Source organism: Suricata suricatta, chromosome 7 (genome assembly GCF_006229205.1).
Source record: "Suricata suricatta isolate VVHF042 chromosome 7, meerkat_22Aug2017_6uvM2_HiC, whole genome shotgun sequence".
NCBI lineage: Eukaryota > Metazoa > Chordata > Mammalia > Carnivora > Herpestidae > Suricata > Suricata suricatta.
In genome coordinates this window covers 124,851,943-124,878,164 of record NC_043706.1, presented here as the reverse complement: position 1 = coordinate 124,878,164, position 26,222 = coordinate 124,851,943, and the positions used below count along the sequence as shown (strand labels likewise).

Here is a 26,222-nt window from a genome sequence, read left to right as displayed (position 1 = left end):
TTCCCTAACATCAAATAGATGTCCATCAAGTGTTCAAACATCAAACAGATGTATAGTAGTTCAAAGGAAATTAAAATTTTGCCACACAAAAAAGTTTCGCAATAGATAAAGGGCCAGTAAATTCAGAAAAAAAAATTCTTATAAGTAATCAGTGATGCAGTATAAAACTACCAAAGTGACAAATATTTTAAATTTATAAAATACAAGACTAACAAGAGTACAATAGAGCCAATATTCTCATACCCTATTAAAGTATACTTCGAAATAGGCTTTCTGGAAAGCCACCTGGCAGTTTATAAGCTTTGATCCAGCAGATTCACTTACAGGAATTCATCCTAACAAAAAATAACAATTAATGACAGTCAAAGATGTCAGCACAAAGAATCTATGGCAGCATCATAAGGTCAAAATTAGAAAAAAATTATTTGTCCAGTTCACAAAATATAATGGAATACATAAGACTGCCACAAAAAAAAATCGTGATCTTTCAATGAGAAGTAAAACACCAACATCCTTAAAGGCAAACAGTATTCTACAAAACATGACTCCAAATTTGTATGACTATGTTTCATATGTGTATATATTCCCAAAGAACAGAAGGGAGATGAAGTAGGAAAAGATATTAATAATATTCCCTTCTGAGTAGCAAAATTAATGACTAAGTTTTATTTTCTTCTTCCTTGTCATCTGCATTTTACAAAAGGAGCACTTCCTTTCTAATAGATCCAGGAGTAAAACTGTGAAGTGCTATTTTTAAAACTAATGAAATCTGTTTTAATTTGCCAAACAAAATTAAAAGCCGTTTGCTACAGATGCCTATTTAAGAGCTGACAGTATTAACTCACAGATTTTTCTAAAAAACAATTTTTCATACCAATTTCAAGGTGAAACCCTAAAGCTCAGCCAAGATTAGTGAGCTACCCATTTCACTCAGTACAGTAAAAGGCATGTCCAGAAAGCAAATCTCTCTGTGCAGGGCACCTCTGCGCTGTCCCGCGCTGATTCAGAAGTACCTTAATGCTTTGTATACCCTCCCAAACAGTTTTTCCAATATAAATGGTATCATGGAGAAATATTTAAGTGCATACCCTTCCTCACTTCCTTCTGGCCTAACCAACCAGCCCATTTCCTGACACGCACCTGTCCTAAACAGGTAAATATCAAGAAACGGGGAGGTGGGTCTCTAGTCTTCAAATTCTGGCTTTTATGAAAGGAAACATTCTACTGCTCTTCATGGTGTTTTAATCCTTGAACGAGGTTTCTCAGAGATGGCAATCAATACTTGCTAATTTTGATTTAATTTAAAGAGCAGGGAGGTTAATCAAGAGCAATTAATCAGGAGCACAAACTGCATTATAAATAAATAAATACGTTTCTAAATCTCCCAAACACTCTTTCAGTTATTTATCTCATTCCAACTCAATCCGAATATGCCATTCCAATCCATTCTTGGAAAACAGCATAAAAAAGTGTTCCATACAAGTTTCAGTAAATAAGGAACGACTCCAGGTTTCAGATATCATGGTTTCTATCATTCTTCACCAGATGAGAAATTTTGGTTCTTTTGGCAAAGTGAAAGTTGTGAATCTATATAGAGAGGCATATATCTATGTGTGTGCGTATATACATACATACACACATACATACATATTTATATATATGGAGAGAGAGAGAGGTATAAGAGACATAAAGCTTAAAAATAACCCCAGGAGTCCTGAAAGAACCATACCATATGTGATTAAGTCAAGTAATAAAACAGCAGCTTTAAGTTGCAACTCAGAAGAAATGAGAAAATCAAAACAAAAAGATGTCAATAAGAGTGGCTTTTGTAGCAACTTATGATGAGTAGACTGTTCCTTTGACAAAGTTTACATGTCTTTCCTACACAGAGGCAAGACTAGTCCCAGGGTTTAAGGGGTTTAAGGATTGTGTCTTGGTAAATTTCTACTAACCTCAACAAATGTGAAAGATGAAGACATTATGTCAACATCCCAAAGGAAAGACATCATAGTCAAGGACCCCTAAGCCTGTATGGGCAAAACCTATCCGTTCCAAGCAGGACACGGAAAATCTTATTAAGTAGGGGTACAAACCAAACTTTCCTATTAATATAAAAGTTTTAAATAAATTTTAAAGACTGAGTGCCTTCATAAAGGCAATTTCCTTTCTAATCTCTACAAGAATGAGTGAACTCTACTAAATGAGGGCATCAACGCTAGGTAGTTCGTGCTATGGGAAGTCAGACATTTGTGGTAGGTTATGTGCAGCTCTCCTAAAGGAGAAACAAAAATTCTTAAATGATTTGTTCAAATTTAAATGAACTAAAAGAATGAAAAGCTACAGATTCAGTAAATATTTACTATTGGCTAAGTCAAGACACTTTTAAATTATTCTGCATTTGTCATAGTATTCAGTTTTAAAAACGCAAACAATATACAAAAGAGAGAAACTGAAATTTCTTTTGTGATTCTCAATAGTTAAGTTTGCTGAGCTTCCAGTAATCTCTCTGACCTTTATCATAGAATTGCTGCTACTTTCGAAACACTTTGTCATGAAAATATTCAAAGATACAGAATAGTTGAAAGACAGTAAAAGAATCACCAATAGACTGACAATCACATTTAGCAACTATAGGTGTGACCACACATGTTTTATCTAAACAGCTGTTTTATTCATTTATTTTTAGGACCCATCTCCAAGTAAATCATTTATACCAACTATTTTATTCACTTGGTGTCAATAGTCCATCTCAAAAACCTATAAAATACATTTTTATCAGACAGTCCCATAAAATCCAAAAATGGAATATATCCTTGTCAGAGCAGTTCAACCATTGCCACTAACCATTAATATGTCCTAAAACAGACCAATTAACTACCTGAGAAGCCTCTGTCTTCTCATCTTTAGAAAATAAGGAAGCCAAACTTGAAAGTATCCAAAGTCATCATTGGTTATTAAGCTCTAGGATTTCAGTACCCACAAGAACACTGTACACTCAATGCCTTGTTTAATTTGCATATTAAATTCAGAGAAACCATAAGACCCTAAAAGGTGCAAGACACCTGGACAGAGGCAGCCCTCTACCCCAGCCCTCTGGAGTATGGATGCATTTCTAGAAATCACTACTGCTTTTAAAGTAAGGATGACATTTGGCACAAGGAAATTACTGAATGATCTAATTGTCATAAAGTACTGAGTCTCAACCACATGAGACTTCCTGAGATTCTGGTGTACATTATAATTTCTCAAACCCTTCAGTAGCTTCCTATCAAGGTTTGCTGCTCAGCTTTTAGAAATAAGCATAATAGGCCATTAGACTTCCATTAGACGCAATTATTTCAAAAAGAGCCAATGTTTCTCTTTCTTTACTGCCACGCCATGTAAGGATCTTCCATAATGACAGGCTATATAATGAAGTAACGTAGGATTTGCTTCAAGAACTAATGCAAAACAGCACTCAGTCATTACAGTCAATAATTCAGGTTATTCAGGACCTATCAAAACCTCACTCTCAAAATAATGATTATGCAAAAATCACCTGAGAATTACCAGAATATTTAACTATCATCGAAATTCAAGAAAGATCTTCCTAAGTCTTCCCAAGTTTTACAAGTGCCCACCAGCATCTGAGACACATAATGTATAGGTTGTGAAAATTATGGCTGCCCTAATTTTGGATTGTATAAAAATTTCAGAATATTTCTTTTGACGAGGTACTGCTGCCTCGGGGACCATTAGTCCTTTTCTGAAGACATGGTCCCTTTCATGTGGCCTCAGTGTGAATTTAGTATGATTTTGCTGGCAGAGAAAGTACCTTAATATGGAAGCTGGCTTGGTGCCGTAGGAAAGAAGAAAAATGAAATGACCCTGAACTGCAGAAAGACATGAGGTGGTTGGTATTCAACATTCTGCCGCCTGAGTTGAGATAAATAAAAGCTTTAAGTTAGTATGTTCTTTCACGATTTCAACAATTATGCCAGCAGTAAGCCGAGGTAAACGCACGTGTGGTTAAATACGTCACTGTTTTTGTTGGTTGGCTGCTTTGCAGAAAAAGAAATCATCGAAAATTTCGTATTTTAAGTTTAGTAATACTCTAGCACTTACAGCAAATTTATGAACGTTAACTTATCAGTCCTATAATGTCTTTCTAAAGTAAACAGAATGCATATTATTTCCATGGTCTACATGAAGAACCGAGGACTGATACATCACTTGAACATTACAAAAGATCAAACAGTAAGGCCATCAAACCTAGGTCTTCAGAGACGGAATTCAGCATTTTCTCATATCAATATACTTTACTTTTAGGGTGCCCTTAATAATTAATATGAAAACTAAAAAACATGCAAAGTTTACAAATCACTTAACAAATGCTATCCTATTATTATTAATAATTAAAACTCAAAAACTATCAAATTCTATAGGATCAAGTAGCAAATGTGTGGTAAATTAGGAATATTTTTCCAACCCTTTTAACCAATACCCAAGGTTCCAAACTTATTCCAAATTTCATGTTAAGAAGAAAAGAAAAACAGAAAATGGATCATCGACTGCTTAAGGCTGGGAGAGCGAATGGAGGAAAATGAGGAGAGACTGTTCATGGATCCTTTTGGTGACTGTGTAATGGCTGCACAAGCTTGTAAACATGTAAAATTGGTGAAGTGTACACTTTAAAAGTATTGTATTGTATATGAATCTGATCTCTTTTCTTTAAAAAGAAAAACATGGAGTCTAAGTACAGCATTTCTACTGCATTACAACATTGTAAATCTAAGAAAAAATTGGACTTTGGGTGATTTATTCAACATTTGCAGATACTTGCTCTGTTCCTAAGACTTTTCTAAAATAAGATATGATTCCAAATTCAAGAAACTGACAATTCAGAAGGAGAAACAGAAATAAACAGAAAATTATAATACTAGGCAAAGTTAAATATACATTCTATTAAAATAAGCACACATAAAATGTAATGGACATAAGAGTAATCTCCTGGAAACTTAAATATGTAGCCAAGAATCACTTGGCTGTGTGATCTTGGGCAGCATAAAATAATATAGCAAAGCACATTAAGAGTAAAGCTCACATAAATGTTAAAGCTTTGTTTCCTCAAATATAAAATGAGGAAACTGGTCAAATAGTTCCAATTCTTATAAACTCTCAAGTTCTACAAATCTGTAATTTCATAGTTCTATAAATCTGAATTACCTTTTATTTTTGCTTGAAATATTGTGTCATTCTCTTACCAACTGAGTTACAATTACAGGTATGTCACTCTCATAACCAAAATGCCTCACATCCAAGGGAAGGTTGTTCCATTTAAAGGAGACACTTGGAAGAACTATACTATTTCAAAGACATGAATATTATGCCCTTGCTCATTTTAGAATTCCCCTTTGGAAATGCTCTCTGTGTCTGAGTATCTCCAATATTCACAAATATTTTTCCTTTCACACGGGACTAAGTTTTGGAAACAATCAAAAGCCAATCTGGCATACGTAGCTGGCAACCAAACAAATCATTTTTTATAGAGATAAAAATGTCAATGAGTGAACTTCATAGCCATTTCTGATAAACAAGTACCCCATGTTCTTTGACTCCAGCGAGCACACTTCTGTGCCCTGGGTGCTTGCTCATTCACTTGTCTACTCCCAGAATTCTCTGTTCAAAGCCACCTACTCAAGATCCTTATGAGGGCTACCTTTTCTGTAAACACTTCCCTGACATTTTCAAATGAGAATTCACTTTTTTTCTTCTGTGTTCAAAAAACTGTTAGCTTTAAGATATAGCATTTGTCCCCTCCCATTTTAGACATTACAGTGTTTGGGTATCTGTATCTGGAATCCAGATACCTCTAGAACAGACTAGTTGGTCCCACACTTAGGTATATCAGTTAACCTCACTAGTTTTAGTTTATATTCTACAACATGGCTACATTTTTCATCCAACAATTTCACATCAATTTTTAATTGGTATCACCTGTTTTCTGAGAGGGTACAGGAAATTAGGTAGTTAAGCTGATAATGGATACGTAAACAGATAAATACCTCACAAGAGAAATTTGGCAATATATAAACCAATGTCATTAAATGTTAATTTGATTCGGTTGTTCTCTTCTAAAAATATATCCTGGAAATAATCAGGATGTACTCAACGATGTGTAAGGATGTTCATCACAGAATTACAACACTCAGAACACTGGTAATAACCTAGGTAGGTAATAATCTAGTTAGGTAATAACCTAGTTACCTAATCATAGTTGATCACTTAAATAAATTATCCTGCAGCCATTCAATAGAATTTTATTTACCATATTAAAAAAAATCACAATATAAAAAATGTTTAATGAGATAGAAAAACCTTCATGATATGTAAAATTGAGAAGAAAGGTTACTGAAAAATAAAACCCTAATCACAAACAACGTTTCCGCTGAGTCCATATCACAATCATCCTGGCTCTTACTCAGTACGTGCACACACACCTTGGTCTTTCAAAACTCTCATCTGGAGAACATACAGTGTCAGATAATGTTTCCAAGCAAAAAGGTTTTCTTTTCCTTTACATTTTTAAACTCTTGCAAAGTGTGCCTGAGAAAAAGTAAGACAATTCATTCTATATCATTTTTTGAGCCAAATATCAAGAGCTTTCCATGAGAGGCTATAATTCATAGTATCCCTGTACTAAGAACAGTAGTTCCAATGTTTCCAGGGTAAACTGAGATTCAAACATGATGGTATCAAAAACCATAATTCTTAAAAGAGATGAGAACACATTGAAGAGGTTCCGCATTTCTTTCCATTCTCCTCTAAGCCAACATGTTTGTTTTTCCTCATGTGCCAGTCATAGCAAAGACAACTCCTTTGCTCTGTTCAGTTTCTGGTAATGGAACAGGACTTCCTCCAAATGTGATGTTTCACACAAGTGATGATTACATCAGTTTTGGTGTGGCTTACCTAGACCCTTAAGTGCTATCCAGGAGCCTAATCAATAATCCAGAGGAGCGCCCCCCCAAACTGAGGAATACTCATCCTACCAGAGCTTCTGTCATAAGCTATGTGGTCAAGGGAAGCTTTTTCTTGCACGTCCTCAAGGTGAGTCTCAAACAAATAACAAAATGGAAACTTCAAAGACATTTTTTTCTTCCTCCATCGTTAAAAGCAGGGATGGCAGAAGTTGCATCACAATCCAAAGGGGCATGAGTCCTTTGGAAAAAGCTCCCTGGACCATTGCAAGGTTAACCCCCTGTTAAATCTAAGGGTTCCTTTAAGGATAAAAATAACAAGGATGATGGCAATACCCCCACCCCCACGAAACATCAGAGAGTCTCTAAGTCACAGGCTCTATGGTAGGCACGTCGCATGGGCCATCTCGTACAACCCACATACAGACAACGTGTGAGAATACTCACGGTAACAGTGATAATAACCTACTCTGCAACAAGAGTAACCAACATATATGGTCTTTACTACATGCCAGCCTCTGTTCCACCACTTTATGAATATTAACTTTTTAAATTCTCACAACAGCCCTCTGAGAGAGGGGAGAGGAAGACTGAGAGCGTGAGAGAAAGGAATTCTAACACCAGGAAGCTGAGACACAGACATGTTAAATGATTTGTCCAAGGTCACTTCACTGGTAAGTGGTAAGGCCAGGATTATTCCAATATACACAGTCTACCTCTAGACTGGCATGAAGAGTCTTAACCATTTCAATTCTTCAGAACGAGTTATTTGAACTTCCTTCTTTTACATGGAAAATGCAATATTGCATTTTATGCTTATACTGCTTAACAGGTACCTTGGCAGAGGACAACTACCCAGTACTTAATCTTTGAGATGAATTGCAAAACAAGAAAACAAATAAGAATCAAACACAACACACACACACACAAATGCACATAAATTTCTTATTAGAAAAGACATAGTTTAGAAAACTAGTTTTATTCTTTTAAGGAGCTATTATGTATTTTTAAATATAATGATAAAAAACTACATTTGAGGGGCGCCTGGGTGGCTCAGTCGGTTGAGCCTCCAACTTCGGCTCAGGTCAGATCTCACGTTCGTGGGTTTGAGCCCTGCGTCAGGCTCTGTGCTGACAGCTAGCTCAGAGCCTGGAGCCTGCTTCCAGTTCTGTGTCTTCTTCTCTCTCTGCCCCTCCCCCTCTCATGCTCTGTCTCTCTCTGTCTCAAAAATAAATAAAACATTAAAAAAAAATTTTTTTAAACTACATTTGAGTATAGAGAATTAGTTTCAGTGAATACATAATTCAATACTTGTGTATTGAGACTCAAACCAAACTAAATTATGAATCAAAAACCAGAGCCAACTATTAATTTGCATTAAAATGAACCAATCCATCTTTTTTTATAAAACTGCAAAATAAGCCCAGGAAAAGAGTATCCAATGTATAAGTTTAAACTAGAACCAAATCTTTGTTCTTTTAAAGTTATATAGCCAGAGCTCACATATCAAAGTCATTCTGAAAAGAGCATATTTCATTAGGTTTAAACTTCTAGGAGAAAACAAGAACATCTCCATCCCACAAAACTAGCAGCAATAAAATATGCATTATAGATGATCTGTCTCATCATCTATAGAATGAAATAGGTGATTCAGATAGTTTCCAACATCTCCTATGCCTTAAAGAATACCATAGGCTACATTTCTTTAGAAAATGAAATGCAGAGGAAGATAATGTAAAATAAAACAGTATCTACTACTTAACTAATGTGATTTCTCTTTCTAAACCTTCTTTAGTTCATTGCTCAGTTTTGCCCAGTATAATCCCTAAAACTATCTGCAATTAAGTGTAAAGAGACACTAGATTCAGACAACCTACGTTTAGCTCAGGTTGTGCCACATAGTAGCTGAGCAATTAGTGACATATTGCTTAACCTGCCAACTTACAAATTCCATTTCTCCATTGGTTAAATGAGGAAAAAAATGATTATTTCTTTCCTACCTATCTCTTAAGGATAAATAATAATAGAATTATTAATCAACACCATATGTATTAATGATGAAGTAGGAAAAAACACATGGTACACTTTTAAACACTTCTAAGATGAAAAGAAATTATATCAGTAGTAACAGGACTTTTTCAGTCATGAAAGCTTGCAGTTATTTTATTGCTGTATTGCTTTTCAATTTTCTTAAAGCAAAAGTAAAATCGTCTATTGTGAAAACAGTACAACGCCTTCTTCCATTTGATGCTTTTCCAAAATTCTTGCTTAAGCTTTATCAAGGCATACTTTCATATCAGCCTATTATTTATTGAGCATTAAAAGGCTCTGTCTGTTTTTATAAGTGAGCTTTGTTATAAATTAATCTTCTACAATTCCATAGAACTGAACAAACTAGAAGAAGAAAAATAAAAAGAAACCCTCGGATGCACTTCATATGCTTTCCAATTTCAATTATTTGGATTCATTTACCTTTCCCAGAAATGAATAAACTTTGTAAAACTGAGAAAGCTACCTTAGCATGAAATTTTCTATATTCTTTTATCTCTGTGGTAAGAGTTCTACTAATTGCTTATTTTAGAGAGCTAAAAATAAACTACCAAATATACCAAGAGAAGCTGGCAGTGATCAGAGTCACTAGTAAGAGGGAGTGGGTAATGTCTGCACATTTAAAATCTAGCAGTACATTCAGCTTGGAAATTTCCCCTGGAAATTTAATAAACTTTACCCCCAGGTAAAGGTAAATCATCAACAATTTAGTCATAATTATCAAATGCTACTCTAAAAATAAAGGAGAACTTTTATCCATATCCATAATGCTAGTCCAAATCTGTCAGAATGACTTTGTCCTTGATTTATAGATCACATATTTAGAGTTATACAAATAATGACACCTTGGCTATTAAAGAACTACTTAAAATGCAAACTTATAGAGTGGTTCTAATTATATTTTAGTTAATCAACAAAGCATTACATCATACCTAATTATACTGTTTCTAACTAAAAGTCATTTTATACATGAGTTTCTGGTTAACAAAATGTTAGTTAGATAATGATATTTTTTAATGATTTCGATATACGCCATGACTTGGGGAGCGATGGCAACACAGAGATCAGAGAATCATCTAAAAATCATGCTGCTGCTTATGGAAGCCGCAGGAAAATATCTGAAGACACATAGGGATGTAAGTATGGCCTCCACAGACCCACCTTACTTTCGTCTATAATCTCAGCCTCCTGAACAAGTGCAGAAATAGAGTAAGGGAAGTAACCAGCCCAGGGTCCAGACAGCCATGAGGCAACATGCCTAATGCATCAATAGTGACGCGTTAGATGCAGGCAAATCCTTCCATGTATGGTATTTTCCCATTAAACTTCAGCCTTCACAATGTTTTTGAAGTAACCAAACCAACAATTTCTCCTAAAACCAAGAAGAGCCAATACTCATCTGATCAACTGGAGTTTTATCTGGAGGCTAGAAACGATGACTCTGACATCTTCTACGGTCCACACAATCATGTGTATGATTTGATTATGACGACTGAGCTGACCTTACAATACCTACATCTCAACATTCAGATCATGACAGAGTAAAAGTGCCATCACCCTAACACGCATGAAGATTTGGTTACTCAAGGACAGTAGTTTCCCACCTGAAAGAAAAAATAAAGGTGGGGAAATATTTGGGAATAAAAAACATAGAATTTAACTATGTGGGGTACAAATCATTTGAAAATACACCATTCCATTCCACATCTTCTTAAAAACACAGCTCAAACTTAACAACCTCTAAATAAAGGGAAGCCACATGTGTTTATGAATATGGTGTGTGGCTGTACTTTGTCAGTGAATCTGAAACTCTGTTCAGAGACTATGTCCTTTTGTGGTCATACATCCTTGCCTGGTGACAGCGTAACCCTGCACATAGTTCTATGTTGCCTACATGCAAACACTCATACACAGAGCAAGGCATTGTGGATCTCACTGGTCAACTGAACAATCTAGATCTTTTGGTCTCTATTTTTTAAAGTACTCATTGACAGCTGCTCTGAAACCACAGAAGACATGGTGTCTCAGGGAGGACTTTAAGATCAGCACCAACGTGAAGGTCTGAGTGCCGCCCGCATAAGGCAAGGCTCGGAACAGCCACTGTTTCACTAAATCAGCGCTCACCAAAATTGTATGTGTATGAGGGAGAAATGGACAACCAACTGGGGCGCAGGAAGAGAACAGCAGAAAGTAAGAAAAACAATACACTCTGCTAATATTTAATATGTGATCTTCCCATGGCAAATGTGTGTAATTTTTAAATGAATATATATTTAAGCATATATATGCTTAAAATGTTTTAACTGATAGGACTACACGATCAAAAAAGTTTGCAGATGATTAAAGCCATATAAGCCAAAGTGATTTATATATATATATATGTATATATATACATATATATACACACACACACACACACACACAGGCAAATAGAAGTTATATTACTGAAATCAAAAATTTGTAAATGCTTAAGTTATAAGAAATTCAATTTTTAACACTAATTTTATTTTTTTCTCAGTTTTCTACAATGCTTCATATCTCCATCTGCTTTACAAAAAAACCTGATTTTACCATGCCACAATTAATAAATATTTTATGAAAATTGGCACTAAGGAAGAAAATAGGACTTACAAAATTCACTTCCAATTCAACATGAATCCAGCTTTTAATATTTAAATATAAAGATTTAATGATAAAATCTCCTCATATAACCAGATAACAATGAAAACAAATTAAAGTCAATTTTATTTTTTAATCACCTACATTCAGTTCTGTTTTTGCTGTGCTCTATTAATATTTTAAAGGGGCTAAGTAATCAAAACCAAATCTGGAAGAATTAGCATCCAGCATGAGGTGATTTTAGGTCATCAGGGCAATTTCATTGCTGCTAATTATATCTCCAAATAAACAACACTTCTGTTTCAGTTTCCTGACCAAATTTTATGGGCTGTATCATAAGGAAGAAATATTTTTAAAAGCAAAATCACAAGTGAATGTGTAAATAGGTGGACAGGAGGAAAAGGATACTTTAACTCAGACAGCCATGAATTCCAAGTGCCTCCTATGATGCCCCCCTTCAAAACATAGAGGAAAACACACAAAATGAGAATATTCACCACAAATTCCCAAATGTGTAACACATGAACTATTTTCTGACACTCAGGAGAGGTATGAAAATAAGCAAAGACAGATTATCACAAAGGAAAGTCTAATAAAAGGCCAAATTTCCATATAATATGTAAAGAGGTCCTAAAAAAGGCTAAAAAAAAAAGAGGATAAGAATATTACAGACATTGGATTTCAAAATGCCAATATGAATTTAAAAGAGTCACATCTCCTTCAGATTATGCAACACTTTTTTTTTTCTCATTCACTTCGGTCTGTAAATGTATTTACAAGAGACCTCTATATTTTTATGAAGAAACACTGAAAACTTACAGCATTTCCTTTCTAAGAAACTAAATTTAGAGACTGTAGGAGGTATAGGGAGAGACAGTCATTATAACATTGACAATTTAAGGGGGAAAGAATTGAAAGTGTCTTAAAGCAAATAAATACCAAACTTGTTTAAACCTTGAAGTAGTACACACAAACTACTGATAATTATAATACAATTATGCATTTTCATTTTCTATAAGCAGACAGCTACCTACGTCAATATTTGAGATAGCAACTGTTAATAGATATTTAGTTCTGCAACTAACACTTTTATTTATACCATTAAGTCAATACATCTCAGTAAATAAGATCAATTTTCAAAACATAACCAAGCAAATAAATAATATCTGTTACTATCTGGTTTTTGCATAGCAATTTGGCCACTTCCTATTCTGATCTTCCAGTGGCTTAGCCAAAATCTCATATATCACTGCCTTATATTGACACCTGCTGGAAAGTACTGGAATTGCATATTTCTCATTTCATTATCTCGGCAATTGTCAATTTTGTATCTGAGGAAAGAAATGTGGAAGATAACATTTCAAGTGCAAATAATTTTCTAAAAGCAAAAGTAGCATTCATTCTAGACATTTAAACTTTAATGTTTCCTTTAGGAAATTATAAGTCTCGAGAAATCTATCCAAAGAGTACTTCTCGTGGGAATAGCTTACCTAACGACTTCAGTAGTTGCTCTTGTGCATATTTGGGGGATAATCATGAAACTAAGTAACTTGCTCTAGTATTTGAACTTCTACTGTTCCTGCCTCAGACTAAATACTTGGGTCACATGACTTGAGAAAAGTATTCGATGTTGTGAAAGTGCGCATACAAATGGACCAGAAAAATTACCAGCTAATACAAAAAGAATGCCTTATATATATATTTACACTTGTAGCTAAAGAGGTAAAATAACATGTATTAGTGAATGAGTTTTTATTCTGTCACCAAAACTCCCTGTCCCTGAAATACATAAAGTGTTTATACCAGAATAAATTTATGATTTAAAGGCAACCAAAACGCAATACATTGCAATAATGAATGGGTTTTAATAACTAAATTAATTCTTAACTTTTATTGTTAATTAACTTATTAATGCAAATGAACATATTTTTAAGTATTTCTGTAAAAAATGCCACACTACTCATCTGTCCCCTAAAACTTTAAAAGAAAAAAAAAAGTTTCTAGACAGAAATACATTTAATTGGCCAAGCTGTAAAAAGATAAAAATATATGATAAAGTTAATACAACACTACTCCTTCCCCCCACAATGCACTGCTACAGAATATGCAGTTTGTCTTGTTTTGTAGCAACAGAAAAGTAATATTGTCTTAGAGACAGTTGTTGCAGTTCCAAACCAGTTTGGGCACCTAACAGGGCAACGAGATATTCTTGAGAATGACATCGAGAGCATGATCTGAAGGAAGAATAGGATGCTGCGGTATGGCATAAACCGCTTTAACATTCCTGGTAGAATTCCTTCCCTGTGATCAAACTGCTCGAGTTTTGACCAAAGTAATGAGGCATCCGAACCTGGTATAAATCAAATAAAACGATGATAAAAAATACAAGAGCTAACTTTTTTTTAATATAGGAACTCATTCAATGGTTTATGGTGAGCATGATGTAGTATTTGAAATCTGTAACTGTCAAACAAGTTAGCCCCAGAAAGTGTACTTAATCCACCTGTTCAAATACAATTAAGTTCTTCAAGTTTAACTATAGCGTATGAAGATTCAAGAATATAGGGGATATTTTATGATGAGATTCAGTACAGGAGTTCTAAAATGTGCTTTATTTTTTAACTGGAAAAGAAAAACCCAATTAGCTCTAAAGGGATAGACAGTTTTTAAGTATCTACTGAAAGATTGTGTTAAACTGCTCTTTTACATTTATTAACATTTACGTAAGATTAATATAGCATGCAATAGTAAGACCCCACAGAGTATCACAGAGGTAACAGGTCTTAAATGAACGTAGTTTTACCATATTTCCTCCAAACAGTTTATCAGCCCTTCTCAGAAGATAGGTTCTTGTCAGAGGCAAAATAAAATTGCACTGAAACAATACTTGTTTTAGATTCCTAAACAAAATTTAATGAAGCAATTCACTTTAACAGCTCTTACAATCCATCACTAAGAAAAGGAACCTTTTCTTGCTAAGAACCCTGAAAGGTTAGTTTTTAGAGCCTGAGAAACAGGAGAATTGTCAGACACCCGAGATCCTCATTTTCAGTCACTCAGTTACCTTACAGAGCTTCTGATACCGAGGAGAAGAAACTGCCATCCTTTGTAAACGATGTAACAAAACCACAACTTTCTGCAGAGATGTTCTCACCACAGCCATCATTTTAAGTTTACCACACTTCTGGAGACACCTCAGAATTTGCATTATAAATGAAGAGCAATGATCATTTCCTCCCGGTCACTGGACAATGATTTGCCAGTTCTCTGAGCATGCTCGTTTCCAGGAATGCATTTGAAAGATACAGGGGTTTAGATGCTAGGCAAAAGGAGGCTGGTATTCCTTCAACTTCTTCTCAATTTCGAAAACACAGACACACGCCACAAAGAAAGCCCCCCAGCAGATGCTCACAGCCGGTACTTGCTCAGCTCGGCATGGCCAGACAATGAGCAAGTTGTTGAGCCAAACGCTGCCTGCTGTTGTAGAGCAGTGCGCTCCGGCTCGGTGGCCAAAAAGGATATTAAGTGAAACAGTCGAGCTGCAGATACAGAGCAGACATCTCCTGGGAACAGAGATTCAACACATCACCACGGGGCCTGCCTGGAAGCTAGTTTATATTAAGAGATCGAGTGGCATTCATTCACTCACTCGGAGGAGAGATGCGTTCACTCCGACTAAATGCAGCTCTGGCTGTGCTCTACAGGATGACTGAATAGACATTGTGATAAATCTTGAGAAGAGCAGAAGCGTACCTGACTCTAGTGATAGCAGCCCATACATTAAGTGCTAATAAATCACCTCCAGACAGGTCTCAGAACAAGATCAGCTAAAACAAAATGAAACAACAAAAAAAAATACCTGCAGGGGGTCTGTGGCTTTACCTACAGCATCCTAAAAGCAGTGTCGTCCCTGGGTTCTCTGATGCCTGCCTAGGAGAAAAGCCACTAGAAACCGAATTTCTAGTGTTAGGTTAGGACTTCTCTAATTAAACAGTAAAGTTAATAAAAATGTTAAAAAGTCTGAAACTGACTACTAGCATTCTAAATTACCACATTTCCCCTTAGACAGCATCTTCGTGATCTCATTTTATTTGCCATAAAGCTGTTTTAATTTTATGAGTAGGTAATATAAAGCATGATTATATGATATAAAAACGCAGGGCAGACTCTGGGGGTTTTATATGTATGTGCATATGGGAGATGTGTTTTCCACTGCAGCTTCACATTAGAAATATCAATTGGGGTAAAGGTAAATCAGTTTCTTAGGAAATGAGCAAAATCACCCAGAATGATTAAATGACTGGGTCAAGGGGCACAGCCAGAAATAGAAGCCAGACGTTTCTCATTATCAGTGTCCTGCTCAAACTAATCACCCAGGTGAGGCTGCTATTTCTCTACTGTTGCCATGATTCTTTAAAAGAAATACAGTCTGGAAAGTACTGGTTTCTCTTCTTTTACTGCATCGGCTTTCTTAGTCGTTCATGTTGTAACATGATTGAAAGTCCTACACTGGGTCTTATAGAGTTGTGTTTATCAAGCAGTGTTTTTGCGTATTTTTCTGCTTCTGCTTGTATATTTTTTTCCCCTGCAGGTCTATACTGAGAACCTACACTGCCTCCCTCTGGATAGGCTAACAACATCAAAATATCTATACAGAGCCAAAATCGGCAGACACAGTCAATTAGTGATGAGATTCAAAGTATTAAGTTATCAGGCAAATATACAGAACCAGAAAGTAGATTTGTGATTATTCAGGGGTAGAGGGTTAGGGAGTCGGTAATACAGGATTGATAGCGAAGTGATATGTTTCTTTTTGGGATGATAAAAATGTTCAGTTTGATTGTGGTGATTGTTGCACACCTTCCACACTTAAAAACAACTGAGCTGTACACTTTAAATGGACGGATCATGCGGAATGTGGAATTATAAGTCAATAAAGCTGCTATCAAAAAAAATGGTTGTACTTCCTGTCCCTGAACCAGCAGATAAAGTTTGCACAACAGAGGAATACCACCACCTCCCAAACACAATGCTGGCTACGGAGTTGGGTACCAAGGAAGATCGGCAACCATATAAATCATCAAAGTTTGCACTTATGGAATGAGAAGATGAAAATTAGGCTGAAAGAGAACACAGGAGATGAACATATAATAATCCCCCCCAAACAGCCACCTATTTATTATAAGAACACCCCAGAAACGCAGCAGGGCAGTGGGGTTTTCTCCAGGAATTGGTGTCTGCCGAAATGTAAGCTTATATTTTGAAATATAATTAAAATGATAATAATATCCTAGAATGTAGACATGAAAAGTCAAAATAAAATGAATACATAAACTGATAGGGAAACCAATAGTAGGCTTTCATTCCAAAGGGGTGGGTGTAACTTTCTGCACTTTAGCCAAATTCCCTCACCTAAATACAGATCACAGCGACGACTGCATACCGAGGCATCTCCTCCTGGATGTTACTCCCAAACCTCATTTCATCACAGTCCAAATGAAATGGACCGTTTCTTCGCACTCCATATCTGCTTGCACCCTTGTCCTGATGTGTTCTTTCCTTCTATTCCCAATCTCAGCTCCAATCCTGCCAGGCAATCTTCTCCTTTGTCTACCCATACTACCAGGTTATTAGGTCTATTCCCCCATGGCTGCCTCGTTTCTGGTCATAATCACCTCTCACCAAATGGCCGCAAGACTATCTCCACAGACCTCATGCGCTACTTTGACCTTGCCCAGTCTGAATCCATTCCTCACAATGCCATCAGCTAGATGCTATAAAACACAAATTCCACTGCATCACCCTCTTGCTTAATGCTCTTCAGTGACTTCTCCCTGTTGCCACCAAGTTAAAATAGAAAATGCTTAGCAAGTCAAAGAAGACCCTCTACGATCTGGACCACTCCGGAGATCAGAGCTCCTCTCTCTGAAGAACTGGGTTTTCTCTTGCCAACTCGGCTGAGGAATCAAGACTCACTGTCCTGCAGCCAGGCAAGGAAACATAAATCCATAAATCCAAGGGGCCGCCCACCCTTAACAGAAAGGGCATGTATCATAGCATACTCCCAGAAATTAATCTTCATCTTCCATTGTGCTTCCAAACTATCGTTTATCAAAATGTATCCCCCACATGACCTTAAAATGAATACCGAATAAGCTTCTTCATCTTCATGAAATATTCTGTATCTTTTCATCCAACTGTCATGAGACACGAAACAAGTACAAACGACGAGCGTGTCACGTAAGCAGTTCTACACACCCTCCTTGTGCACAGGGCACACATTTGCCAAGGTGCTGATTTCATCTTTTTTAGCGTACCCTAAGCTGCCCACCCACCCCCACCACCACTGTGCCACTGGAAAATTTATTTCATCACTTCAGTCACTTTTGTTTATACATTCATTTCCTTCAACAAATATCTCTTTATTCCCAAACAAGTCGGCATTTTTATTCTATATTCGCTCCCACAAAAGGAGGAGTCACTAGTACAAAAAGTCAGAGGATAATTTAAGTTCTCTTGTCTCAGGAATACAAAGTGAATGGCACTAAGTCTCTACAGGCATCTACTTATAAGGTGCCAAAAATAAAGCTATAGCATTTTCTTTAATAAAATGGCAAGAATGTTTAAGGTGTTTTTTTTTATGTCTTTATTTTATTTTGAGAGACAGAAACAGAAAGCGAGCAGGGAAGAGGCAGAGAGAGGGAGACACAGAATGTGAAGCAGGCTCCAGGCTCTGAGCTGTCAGCACAGAGCCCGATGCAGGGCTTGAACCCATGGACTGTGAGATCATGACCTGAGCCAAAGTCGGATACTTAACTGACAGAGCCAATCAGGTGCCCCTATAATGTTTTAAAATGAAGACATTTTGGAGCATCTGACTTCCACTCAGGTCATGATCTCAGGGTTCATGAATTCGAGTCCTGCATCAGGATCTGTGCTGACAGCTGGAGGCCTGGAGCCTGCTTCACATTCTGTGTCTCCCTCTGCCCCTTCCCTACTTATGCATTCTCTCTCTCTCTTTCTCTCTCTCTCTCTCTCTCTCTCTCTCAAAAATAAATAAATGAACATAAAAATATTTTTAAAAAATAAAATGAAGATCATTTTTAAAAGAAGCAAAGCACTGAAAAACCATGCAAATTACTATCGTGGGAAATGCCTTAACCAAAACCAAATACATGTGTTAATCTTTAGACAAGCCAAGAGACTGTAATAGGCTCTTAATAAATGCCCTCTTTAGTACTTCTTAGGAGTCACAACATTAAATTTCAGCAACATTAAATTATTTTTGAGAGGCATTTACTAAACACGCCATAATGTGCTTGAGTATTTCAGTCAGCAAGCTTTCTTCCTTGGTGCTGGTGGCCAGAAGACAAGCAATCTTGGGCTTAGTTATTTTTATTTAGAAAGATTTTAAGCGTCTTCATTTACATTTACTTCCTCAGTTTTGAGTATCCGTTAAACATTGAGAAGAATTTTGGCTATGGCAAGAATATATCCCAAGATAATATGTGCCAGAGGACATTATCAACCTCTACCAGAGGTCTGTGTTTGGCTGACCTTTATCATCAAGGTTCCTATCAAGCCTCCTTTGCTCACTGTGTACAAACTGTTGCCGTCTCGAATGCACAGCGTGGGTATCTTCAGAGTTTAACACCATGACGTAAAGTAAGCATTCCTAGGTCAGGCTTCCAGTTGTTTAAAAAATAATATATTCTAGCAGCTCCCTAAAGTTAGAGCCCTCTCTAACCCCATGAAAAAGAGATGATAGCTAAATGTTTTATCAAATAACATGTATAGTGTTTTCCTCATATTCTAGATGATAAGACAAAAGAACATATTTAACCTCAATACTTGTCTGGTCCCCCTCATTACCAAGTCACAAGCGTATTATGCTATGAATAAGAAATAAGAAGTAATGTAAATAAACATAGATTTTCCTTAAATTCATCTTGAGGACTCCACCATTAAAACACGCTAATAGTCTTTACACATGAGAACAAGTTACAAAGAAGTCTCATCCTAAATGGTGCTTTTAAAAAAAATTTTATAACTTCTCAGTGAAAATAATTTCAAACGTAGACAAATCTGTAAGAATAAGAATAATCTCCAGAAAGCTGGTTACAGTTCCCTGTAACCAGATTCATATGTTTGTGAACATTCTGATGTTTCAAGGGGAAAAAACTCTAAGAAAAGACTCAAGAAGGTCATCCCACTGAATTTCATACTGGTGAAGTTAGGGTCCACGGGTCATGGTCGGTATTGACCTAAAATGCTCACGTGGGGCACTCGGTAGGCAACAAGACGGAGTAACATAACGTCTGCCCTTGAAGAGCCGTGTGATCAGCTGGGACAGGAGGGCATGCCTCAGAGGACACTGAGTCATGAGTTCACAAGCATATCAGAAATAATAACTGTCAAAATGATGTGAGAATGACAAGACACAAAGAAATAAGGAAATGTGAAACTGCGGCAGACAAGGACGCTTCTCCATTAAAACAGGTTTTCAAACTCAGCCCGAACTGAGAAGGCCTGTGATTGGCAAGATTAGGTCACTCCATACAGAGATGGTCAATTCAAGGGCATTGAAGCAGTTGTATTTGGGGGCAGAGAAAATATACAGATATGCTACGTGAGATTTCTCATCAAGTTTTGTAAAGGGAAGATTTTGTGTCAGCATGTCTCTTAAGGAAAAAAATGTGAACTTCAGACTCCACATGCAATCATAATATCGAGCTAAAGACATAAAAGTAATACCTCCAAGCCTAATGTTCGTAGTTGTAAATTAAGCCATAGAGAGTGTGCAGCTTTTATATTAAGTACTTTATAATAAATGGAGAAAGAAACAACTTCGTATTAAAAGAAAACTACCCTTATAATTTAGGATTCACTAAGACTAAGTATAATAGGGCTTAAAATGACAAAAACAGAACAGCTATGGGCCTGTTAGTCTAAATAAACAGTTATGACTTCCATAAAACAAGGGGTTTTCCCTCTATTATTAAGTAAAAGTATTTTATCGATCTTATTTCCAGAAACCAATTATTCACAGGGAGCATGAGTCTCCTAACAGAATTAGGTAACAACCTCACCTTTTAACGATAATAAATTTGCATGTAACCGGATCAAAAGAGCGCAGTAAAAATAAAAACCCTGGTGGAGCGTGCCGCGTACTTGCCTTCATCTGCTGTCCCAGCTCCCTGGCCAGCGCGGCGTCCTGAAGGGCGTTCTCCCGCTGAGAGGCATCGGCCAGCACGGTCACTGTGGTTTCGGCTTCTTGTATCCACTTGAGGAAGCTCTCCAGATCCCTACGAGAGGCCTGCACGGTCCTCAGCTCAGCTTCCAAGGCGCTCTGTCTGTCAGCAATGCTGCAAGGAAGGACACAACACGCACGTCTCCATCACTTCCGGTGTGACAGTCGGGACCCCGCACACTTCGAAAAACACATTAACAGCCTCCAGGGAACCTTTACTATTAAATGCCGAATTAACTGGGACATTTATTTATCTGTGCGTCTGGAATAATTCTAAATGGGAGGAGTAAGGAGAATAGTGAGAAGAGGGAGAGAGACGTATAAATATTAACAAAATAACATCCATATCATAAAATAATCATGACTGTTTTACAACTCCTAATTGTATATTAAGTTATTCCCTGATACTTTATTTCAATACCTTAGTATAATGCCTAACACTCAAAGGAAATATCAATAAATATTCATGCAACAAGTGACTAAATGAATTCTAGGAAGTAGTAAAATTTGAAGAAATATGATAAAATGAAAATAATTTTAAGGGCTTACTTTAAGTATTTTAAAACAACTCAGATCAATACAAATTGGTTCCTTAAGCTGATTTAATAATATCATATTTGGAAAACATTAGAAAATCAAGCTTCTATAAACGCTTCATTAAATCTAAGTCAAATTTAATACATTGAACTATCATGGAGTTGCATGATTTAAGAGATACATTCCAGAGGCAACTGGATGGCTCAGTTGCTTAAGCATCTGACTCTTGGTTTAAGCTCGGGTTGTGGTCTCACGGTTCATAGGATTTAGCCATGCCTCGGGCTCTGCACTGACCATGTGGAGCCTACTTGAGATTCTCTCTCTTCCTCTCTCTCTGCCCCTCCCTCACTTGTGGTCGCCCGCACACACACTCCCTCTCTCTTTCAATAAAATAAATTTAAAAATTTAAGAGATATACATTCCTGTAAATTCAACCTTTAAAACGTTTTATACCTCAAAGCTCAATAAGAAAAAAAAATGCTAAGTGGATACTAACAATTATACCCTAAGTGTTTAAACCCAAGGGAACTGAAGTATCTACACTTGTACACAAATTTCCATATAGCAGCATTATTTATGATAGCCAAGGAGTAGAACCAACCTAATGCCCATCAATAGAGAAATGAATAGATAAAACGCTACACATGAAATATTACTCAACCATAAAAAGTAGTGAAGTCCTGATACATGCTATGACACGTATCAACCTTGAAAGCACACCAAGTGAAAGAAGCCAGACATAAGAGGCTACGTATTGTGTGATTCCACTCATATTTATATGAAATGTCCACAAGAGGTAAATCCACACAGAAGGAAGAGAGATTAGTTGTTGCCTAAGCCTGGAGAAGAGGCAGTGGGGACTGACTGCTAATGGGAATTGTGTTTCTTTTCGGGGTGATAAAATGTTCTGAAATTAAGAGTTGCACAACATGGTGAATACACTAACAATCACTGAGCTGTACTCTTTGAAAGGGTTTATTTCATGTATATGAACTATATAATAATAAAAAAATCACCATGTGTAACATAATCTCATTTATATTTATTTATATTTTCTACCCCATCCGCTCATCTATCCGTACATCATGCATGCATCCATCTGTCCTGTATGCAGGACTGTCTGTGTATTTAGATAAAAGGATAAATGTCTGGAGTGTTAATATTAAAATCATTATTTCTAGGTGCAGGGATTTAAGGTGGTTCACGTTCCTGTTTGTACTTTCCTGTATTCTTTAAATTTATAGTGAACATCAATCTTTACACATCAATAAACAATTCTTAAATGGGTAAAAGATTTCAACAGAGATCATCATAGCAGATACAGAGATGGTAAATAAGCATATACTCATCATCAGTACTCATCAGAGAAATGTAAATTCAAGCCACAACGAGACATTAGAATGGCTTTAAGAAAATGACTATACCAAGTGCTGGTGGGAATGTATCATAACTGCCACACTCAGACGTTCCAAATGGGAGTGTAAAATGGTACCGCCAGTGCAGAACAGTTCAGCAAGCTGTTTTTTATAAAGGTAACCATGTACTCAAGAACAATCCAGCAATCCTACTCCTAAGTATTTACAAAAGAAATGAAAACAGATACCCACACAAAACCCGTATGTAAATCTTTGGGGCAGCTTTACTTATAATGGCCCCGAACCGGTAATCACCCAAATAGCATCAAGTGGTAAATCGATAAACTGTGGCATCTGCATGCGATGGAATACTACTCAACAATAACCTACTGAGAGATGCAAAACATGGATGGAATCGCACATGCTTTCTGCTAAATGAAAAAGCCAAGCACAAAAGCTTTATGTTTCCTTGCATAAGCCATTCTAGAAAGTCATTAACATCATCTGAGCATTTACCTACTAAAGAATCTCCAACGCAGTTTGCCCACAGAATAAACCCAAATTGCTTTTCCTGAAACTTTATGTCCTCCATAATCTTTCACTAATTCACTTTTCTAGCTTATTCCCTCATTCTCTCCAAACTGTTCAGATCAACATTGTATCCTCCTTTTTCTCTAGGATATTCTTACTCCTATGTCCACCCAAAAACTTCATATCCACATAAAAATGTCCTTCTCACCACCTCCACTTATCATGATCCTACCAATTCTTTCAGGGTTAAGGACCACCTTCTTCAGAACATCTCAGCCCAATTAGATTTCCCTGCTTTGAGTTCATAAAAGGTCACTACAACTCTTTATAGAGAAAGTAACCACATGGGTACACCTGGGTGGCTCAGTCAGTTGAGCATCAGCCTCTTGATTTCAACTCAGGTCATGATCCCAGGATCCTGGGATTGAGCCCTATTGGGTCTCTGCTGAGTATGGAGTCTAAGATATTCTCTCTCTCGCTCGTTCTCTGTCTCTGTCTCTGTCTCTGTCTCTCTCTCTCTCTCTCTGTCTTTCTTCTCCCTCCCCCTAACACCCATCCCTCTCAGATACTTGTACAGCTCTCTCTCAAAAACAAAACAAAACAAAACAAAACAAAACCATGTATCCTGGAAAACTCCTTGGATTGTGATCTTGTTACACATTTAAATTTACTTTGACTATATTACACAGATTTGTTTTCTGTCCTCCTGTTCTGTAGACTCACTATGGGCAGCAGAAGGAGTCTTATATAGCTCTGTATTTCTCAGAATCCTTACTACAGTATTATAATAAGTATTTATAGAATAAGGACAATAAAGATTATATATCAAGGAAAAAAGATATAAGAAATAGAGAACATGAAAGCCAAGAGAGGGAGAAGCAAACAGGCCTTTGTGCTAATGGTAAGAAGAGATCTCAGAAGAGACAGCAGATGAACTGGGTCAGATGAGGGCTATGTTTTCTTTGTTTTAACTTGGCAAAACTAACAAAGGACACATTCTGACAAAACAAGGAAATCACCCAAAAGAGAAAAGAAAAACACATGCAAAACAAACAAACAAAACCCCCATGAGATCCACTAAATAAGGATTCCAAATGAGGAGAAAAGTATAGAAAATTGTCAGGATTATGGCCCAGAAAGTATGTCTACAGAGGAAATGTGTCTAAGAAAACATGTCGGAAGTGATAGACTGCTTACTGTGGCTTACTGTGGTTGACTTTGTGGGAAATTATATTGTCAGGCCATTGAAAAATGTGGGAAGAGGGGCACCTGCGTGGCTCATTCAGTTAAGTGTCTGACTTCGGCTCAGGTCATGATCTTATGGTTCATGAGTTCGAGCCCTGCATCAGGTTCTGTGCTGACAGCTCAGAGCCTGAAGCCAGCTTCAGATTCTATATCTCCCTCTCTCTCTGCCCTTACCTCTCTCTTCTCTCTTTCAAAAATAAATAAACATTAAAAAAATTATTTTAAAAAAAGAAAAATGTGGGAAGAATTAGTAATAGGTACAAAGAAATCTAAGCACATAAAAGCAAGGCAATTATTAATTTCAGATAAAAAACAGGAAGCTAAATTATAGTAAACTTCAGTGCTTGGCTGTTAATGATGTTTAGACACATATAATGATGTCAACACTGAATATCTGTTACTCTAAAATTTCAGCCTTAAGGGGTGCTTGGGTGGCTCAGTCTGTTAAGCAGCTGACTCTTGGTTTTTGGCTCAGGTTATGACCTCATGGTTCATTGGTTCAAGTCCTGGATTGGGCTCTACACTGACAGTGCAGGGCCTTCTTGGGATTCTCTCTCCCTCTCTCTCTCTGCCCCTCCCCCACTTGGGAATTTACTTTCTCTCAAAATAAATAAATAAACATTAAAAAATAAAAAAATTAGAATAAAAATAAAAATTCAGCAATGAGATGTTATAGCCACTGTGGAAAACAGGATGGTGAGACCTCAACAAATTAAAAATACAATTAACATATGACCTATCCATTCTGCTTTTGTGGATACACCCAAAAGAATGGAGAGCAGCATCCTGAGAAGACATTTGCCCCCCACGTTCATAGAAGCACTATTCACAACAGGTAAAATGTAGAAGCAGCCCAAGTGTTGCTTCAACCGAGGTATAGATCAGTAAAATGTGACATATACATAAAACAAACTATTATTCAGCCCTAAAAAGGAAAGAAATTCTTACATATGCTACAACATGGATGAACCTTGAGCACATTATACTAAGTGAAATAAGCTAGTCACAAAAACAGATACCGTATGATTCCACTTACATGGGGTACTTAGAGTAGTCAAATTCATACGGACAAAGAATAAAACACTGGCGGAGGAAATGGAGGAAAGAGAGAATGGGGAATTATTGTTTAATGAGCACAGTTTTCACTATGCAAGATGAAAAGAGTTAAAGGGCATGGTCGGTGGTGATGGCTGCGTAATGGTATGAATATTCAATACCACTGAACTATATACTGAAAAATGGTTAGGATGGCAAATTTTATATTATGTGTATTTTGCCACAATAAAAATAAAGTGAAAAAAAGGCAGTGATGAGGAAGGGAAGAGAACAGGGCCATGAGAAAGCCATGTCCTACACACTTACCAGGATAGGATGTCAATAGACAATGTCTAGTATTGATGTATTAGAAGATAAGAGTTTACACATTTTGTTTAGAATATGGAAATGTATAAGTGATACAAGGAAAAGCCAAATGGAGAGAAAGTAGATGCTCCTAGGGAGGGGACCATGGTGAACAGTGAGAGAACCACTATATTTTGTAATAAACCTTTAAGTACTTCTAATTTTTTAAATCATATGCATATACTTCTTTACTTTTTAAATTTTAGAAGTTACCCACTAGAATTTGGGTGGTTTAGTAGCAGCAGCATTGTTTAATCTTTCACCTCACCCTGCCCG

At 36.6% G+C, this 26,222-nt stretch overlaps 1 protein-coding gene across 1 annotated transcript in view; it reads right to left on the bottom strand.

Moving 5' to 3' along the window:
* UTRN (utrophin) overlaps positions 1-26,222 on the bottom strand; it is a 507,319-nt gene that overhangs the window by 206,899 nt on the left and 274,198 nt on the right. Inside the window, exon 52 of the mRNA XM_029943246.1 lies at positions 20,803-20,992. Within this exon, the coding sequence (XP_029799106.1) occupies positions 20,803-20,992 (190 nt within the window). The remainder of the gene's footprint in view (positions 1-20,802; positions 20,993-26,222) is intronic.